Below are 6113 nucleotides of genomic sequence, written 5' to 3' on the forward strand. Positions count from 1 at the left end.
ACCAAGGGGTTATCTCTGACATTAAACAGACGGATATAGAGAACGGTTGAGGAGAGTGCATGTGTGTGTGTCTGTTGATACCTACATCTTCTTCAGCAGATTGTAGACTCTTTTATTGCAATGAAAATAGAATGCATAGTGATGTCTCTCTCTCTCTCTCTCTGTCTCTCTGTCTCTCTCTCTCTCTCTCTCTCTCTCTCTCTCTCTCTCTCTCTCTCTCTCTCTCTCTCTCTCTCTCTCTCTCTCTCTTCTCTCTCTGTCTCTCTCTCTCTCTCTCTCTCTCTCTCTCTCTTCTCTCTCTCTCTCTCTCTCTCTCTGTCTCCCCTCTCTTCTTCTCTCTCTCTCTCTCTCTCTCTGTCTCTCTCTCTCTCTCTCTCTCTCTCTCTCTCTCTCTCTCTCTCCTAACTCTCTCTCCTCTCTCTCTCTCTCTCTCGCTATCTCTCCTTTTTCTCACTCCTCTCTCTCTTTTCTCTCTCTCGCTCTCTCTCCCCTCCCTCTCTCTCTCTCTCCTCTCCCTCTCTCTCTCTCTCCTCTCTGTCTCTCTCTCTCTCTCTCTCTCTCTCTCTCTCTTCTCTCTCTCTTTTTCTCTCTATCTCTCTCTCTACTTCTCTCTCTCTCTCTCTCTCTTCTCTCTCTCTCTCTCCTCTCTCTCTCTCTCTCTCTCTCTCTCTCTCTCTCTCTCTCTCTCTCTCTCTCTCTCTCTCTCTCTCTCTCTCTCTCTCTCTCTCTCTTCTCTCTCTCTCTCTCTCTCTCAATGCAAATGGCTTTATTGGCATGGGAAACAGATGTTTACATTGCCAAAGCAAGTGAAGTAGATAATTAACAAAAGTGAAATCTTTGGCAGATTGCAGTTTCCTTTCTCGCAATAAAAATAGAATGCATAGTGATGTCTCTCTCTCTCTCTCTCTCTCTCTCTCTCTCTCTCTCTCAGTTCAATTCAAATGGCTAAAACATTACACTTGCAGAAGATCCAAAAGAATAAAGACATTACAAATGTCATATTATGTCGATGTACAGTGTTGTAACAATGTACAAATGGTGAAAGTACAAAAGGGAAAATAAATAAGGATAATTATGGGTTGTATTTACAATGGTGTTTTGTTCTTCACTGGTTGCCCTTTTCTTGTGGCAACAGGTCACAAATCTTGCTGCTGTGATGTCACACTGTGGTATTTCACCCAGTAGATATGGGAGATTATCAAAATTGGGTTTGTTTTCTAATTCTTTGCGGAACTGTGTAATCTGAGGGAAATATGTGTCTCTAATATGCTCATACATTGGGCAGGAGGTTAGGAAGTGCAGCACAATTTCCACCTCATTTTTTGGGCAGTGTGCACATAGCCTGTCTTCTCTTGAGAGCCAGGTCTGCCTACGGCGGCCTTTCTCAATAGCAAGGCTATGCTCACTGAGTCTGTATATAGTCAAAGCTTTTCTTAAGTTTGGGTCAGTCACAGTAGTCAGGTATTCTGACGCGGTGTACTCTCTGTTTAGGGCCAAATAGCATTCTTGTTTGCTCAGTTTTTTTGTTAATTCTTTCCAATGTGTCAATTAATTCTCTTTTTGTTTTCTCATGATTTGGTTGGGACTAATTGTGTTGCTGTCCTGGGGCTCTGTAGGGTGTGTTTGTGTTGGTGAACAGAGCTCCAGGACCAGCTTGCTTAGGGGACTCTTCTCCATGTTCATCTCTCTGTAGGTGATGGCTTTGTTATGGAAGGTTTGGGAATCACTTCCTTTTCGGTGGTTGTTGAATTTAGGAGCTCTTTTCTGGATTTTGATAATTAGCGGGTATCGGCCTAATTCTGCTCTGCATGCATTATTTGGTGTTTTACGTTGTACACTGAGGATATTTTTGCAGAATTCTGCATGCAGTGTCTCAATTTGGTGTTTGTCCCATTTTGTGAATTCTGGGTTGGTGAGTGGACCCCAGACCTCACAACCATAAAGGGCAATTGGTTCTTTAAGTGATTCTAGTATTTTTATCCAGATCCTAATTGGGATGTCGAATTTTATGTTCCTTTTGATGGCATAGAATGCCCTTCTTGCGTTGTCTCTCAGATCGTTCACAGCTCTGTGGAAGTTACCTGTGTCGCTGATGTTAAGGCCGAGGTATGTATAGTTTTTTGTTTTCTTTAGGGCAACAGTGTCTAAATGGAATTTGTATTTGTGGTCATGGCGACTGGATCTTTTTTGAACACCATGATATTTGTCTTACTGAGATTTACTTTCAGGGCCCAGGTCTGACAGGGCCCAGGTCTGTCAGGGCCCAGGTCTGTCAGGGCCCAGGTCTGGAAGGATCTGTGCAGAAGATCTAGGTGCTGCTGTAGGCCCTCCTTGGTTGGGGACAGAAGTACCAGATAATCAGAAAACAGTAGACATTTGACTTCAGATTGTATTAAAGCTGTGATAAGGTAAATATGTCTCCATGATGGAGATAATGACAGTAATAAAGCTGTGATAAGGTAAATATGTCTCCATGATGGAGATAATGACAGTAATAAAGCTGTGATGAGGTAAATCTGTCTCCATGATGGAGATAATGACAGTAATAAAGCTGTGATGAGGTAAATATGTCTCCATGATGGATATAATGACAGTAATAAAGCTGTGATGAGGTAAATCTGTCTCCATGATGGAGATAATGACAGTAATAAAGCTGTGATAAGGCAAATCTGTCTCCATGATGGAGATAATGACAGTAATAAAGCTGTGATGAGGTAAATCTGTATCCATGATGGAGATAATGACAGTAATAAAGCTGTGATGAGGTAAATCTGTCTCTATGATGGAGATAATGACAGTAATAAAGCTGTGATGAGGTAAATATGTCTCCATGATGGAGATAATGACAGTAATAAAGCTGTGATAAGGTAAATCTGTCTCCATGATGGAGATAATGACAGTAATAAAGCTGTGATGAGGTAAATCTGTCTCCATGATGGAGATAATGACAGTACTAAAGCTGTGATGAGGTAAATCTGTATCCATGATGGAGATAATGACAGTAATAAAGCTGTGATGAGGTAAATCTGTATCCATGATGGAGATAATGACAGTACTAAAGCTGTGATGAGGTAAATCTGTCTCCATGATGGAGATAATGACATTAATAAAGCTGTGATGAGGTATATCTGTCTCCATTTTATCTCCATGGAGATAAAAACATGATCATGGGAAGAAGCAGAGAGTCTTTCAGATTGACCAGAGCCTGAGTGAGATCACGCACGTACTCACAGACACACACACACAAGCAAACGCACAAACAGACACAAATACCGGGAGAAAAAGACGAGCTAGGAGCCCTGCAGTACAATGAATCACACACACACACACACACGAGACAGACACACACAGACATGTGCATACACACACACGCAGAGCCGAGATACACTCATGCAGGCATGCGCAGACAGAGTGACAGAGAGATCACATGTAAATGAAACAGACAGGAGAGGACCTGGGAACCCTGCAATGCAATGAATCACACACACACGGATGAGACACACACACACACACACACACACACACACACACACACACACACACACACACACACACACACACACAGCCGAAACACACTCACACAGACACAACTCTTTAGTCATCGTCAGTGAGTCCTCAGATGAGCTGGTTGCTGAAAGACTCAGAGTGGGGAGGATATAAAAGCACCATCATTACAGCCTTCCTGTTCTCCCCCTTTCTCTTCCTGTTCTCCCCCTTTCTCTTCCTGTTCTTCCCCTTTCTCTTCCCGTTCTTCCCCTTTCTCGTCCGGTGTTCCCCCTTTCTGTTCCTGTTCTCCCCCTTTCTCTTCCTGTTCTCCCCCTTTCTCTTCCTGTTCTCCCCCATTCCCTTCCTGGTCTCCCCCTTTCTCTTCCGGTTCTCCCCCTTTCTCTTCCTGTTCTCCCCATTTCTCTTCCTGTTCTTCCCATTTCTCTTCCTGTTCTCCCCCTTTCTTCCTGTTCTCCCCATTTCTCTTCCTGTTTCTCCCCTTTCTTCTTCTCTCCTTCTCCCCTTTCTCTTACTGTTCTCCCCCTTTCTCTTCCTGTTCTCCCCCTTTCTCTTTCTGTTCTCCCCATTTCTCTTCCTGTTCTTCCCCTTTCTCTTCCTGTTCTCCCCCTTTCTCTTGCTTTTCTCCCAATTTCTCTTCCTGTTCTCCCCATTTCTCTTCCTGTTCTCCCCATTTCTCTTCCTGTTCTCCCCCTTTCTCCTCCTGGTCTCACCCTTTCTCTTCCGGTTCTCCCCCTTTCTCTTCCTGTTCTCCCCCTTTCTCTTCCTGTTCTCCCCATTTCTCTTCCTGTTCTCCCCATTTCTCTTCCTGTTCTCCCCATTTCTCATCCTGTTCTCCCCATTTCTCTTCCTGTTCTCCCCCTTTCTCATCCTGTTCTCCCCCTTTCTCTTCCTGTTCTCCCCATTTCTCATCCTGTTCTCCCCATTTCTCTTCCTGTTCTCCCCATTTCTCATCCTGTTCTCCCCATTTCTCTTCCTGTTCTCCCCCTTTCTCTCCCTGTTCTCCCCATTTCTCATCCTGTTCTCCCCATTTCTCTTCCTGTTCTCCACATTTCTCTTCCTGTTCTCCCCCTTTCTCTTCCTGTTCTCCTCCTTTCTCTTCTTGTTCTCCCCCTTTCTCTCCCTGTCTCCCTCCATTCTCCCCCTTTCTCCTCCCCGTCTCCCTCCATTCTCCCCCTTTCTCTCCCCGTCTCCCTCCATTATCCCCCTTTCTCTCCCCGTCTCCCTCCATTCTCCACCTTTCTCTCCCCGTCTCCTTCCGTTCTCCCCCTTTCTCTCCCCGTCTCTCCATTCTCTCCCTTTCTCTCCCCGTTTCCCTCCATTCTCCCCCTTTCTCCTCCCTGTCTCCCGCCATTCTCCCCCTTTCTCTCCCCGTCTCCCTCCATTCTCCCCCTTTCTCTCCCGTCTCCTTCCGTTCTCCCCCTTTCTCTCCCTGTCTCCCTCCATTCTCCCCCTTTCTCCTCCCTGTCTCCCTCCATTCTCCCCCTTTCTCTCCCCGTCTCTCCATTCTCTCCCTTTCTCTCCCCGTTTCCCTCCGTTCTCCCCCTTTTACTCCCCGTCTCCCTCCATTCCGCCCCTTTCTCTCCCCGTCTCCCTCCGTTCTCCCCCTATTCCTCCCCGTCTCCCTCCATTCCCCTCCTTTCTTTCCCCGTCTGCCTCCATTCTCCCCCTCTCTCTCCCTGTCTCCCTTCGTTCTCCCTCCATTCTCCCCTTTTCTCTCCGTCTCCCTCCATTCTCCCCCCTTCTCTCCATGTCTCCCTCCATTCTCCCCTTTTCTCTCCGTATCCTTCCATTCTCCCCCTTTCTCTCCCTGTCTCCCTCCGTTCTCCCTCCATTCTCCCCTTTCTCTCCCTGTCTCCCTCCGTTCTCCCTCCATTCTCCCCTTTTCTCTCCGTCTCCCTCCATTCTCCCCCTTTCTCTCCCTGTCTCCATCCGTTCTCCCTCCATTCTCCCCCTTTCTCTCCGTCTCCCTCCATTCTCCCCCTTTCTCTCCGTCTCTCTCCATTCTCCCCCTTTCTCTCCGTCTCCCTCCATTCTCCCCCTTTCTCTCCGTCTCCCTCCATTCTCCCCCTTTCTCTCCGTCTCTCTCCATTCTCCCCCTTTCTCTCCGTCTCCCTCCGTCTCCCTCCATTCTCCCCCTTTCTCTCCGTCTCCCTCCATTCTCCCCCTTTCTCTCCGTCTCTCTCCATTCTCCCCCTTTCTCTCCGTCTCTCTCCGTCTCCCTCCATTCTCCCCCTTTCTCTCCGTCTCCCTCCATTCTCCCCCTTTCTCTCCGTCTCTCTCCATTCTCCCCCTTTCTCTCCGTCTCTCTCCGTCTCTCTCCATTCTCCCCCTTTCTCTCCGTCTCTCTCCATTCTCCCCCTTTCTCTCCGTCTCCCTCCGTTCTCCCTCCATTCTCCCCCTTTCTCTCCATCTCTCTCCATTCTCCCCCTTTCTCTCCGTCTCTCTCCATTCTCCCCCTTTCTCTCCGTCTCTCTCCATTCTCCCCCTTTCTCTCCGTCTCCCTCCGTTCTCCCTCCATTCTCCCCCTTTCTCTTCCTGTTCTCCCTCTGTTCCCCCCTATCTCCTTTCTTTCTCGCATTCTATAAAGAATCACGTACACGCTCACA

The 6113-nt window shown here is 47.3% G+C and overlaps 1 protein-coding gene across 1 annotated transcript; it reads right to left on the bottom strand.

Annotated features, from left to right (window-relative positions):
* Positions 1–608: 608 nt before the first annotated feature.
* On the bottom strand, positions 609–4627 carry LOC120064877 (golgin subfamily A member 6-like protein 22; the record flags this gene model as incomplete). Its single annotated transcript, XM_039015469.1, is given in 4 exon segments — positions 609–656; positions 2082–2089; positions 3676–3892; positions 4052–4627. Coding segments are annotated over 4 exon segments (849 nt in total), but the record flags the coding sequence as incomplete, so codon positions are not given.
* Positions 4628–6113: the final 1486 nt, after the last annotated feature.

The sequence above is a fragment of the Salvelinus namaycush genome, chromosome 20 (genome assembly GCF_016432855.1).
Source record: "Salvelinus namaycush isolate Seneca chromosome 20, SaNama_1.0, whole genome shotgun sequence".
Taxonomy (NCBI): Eukaryota; Metazoa; Chordata; class Actinopteri; order Salmoniformes; family Salmonidae; genus Salvelinus; species Salvelinus namaycush.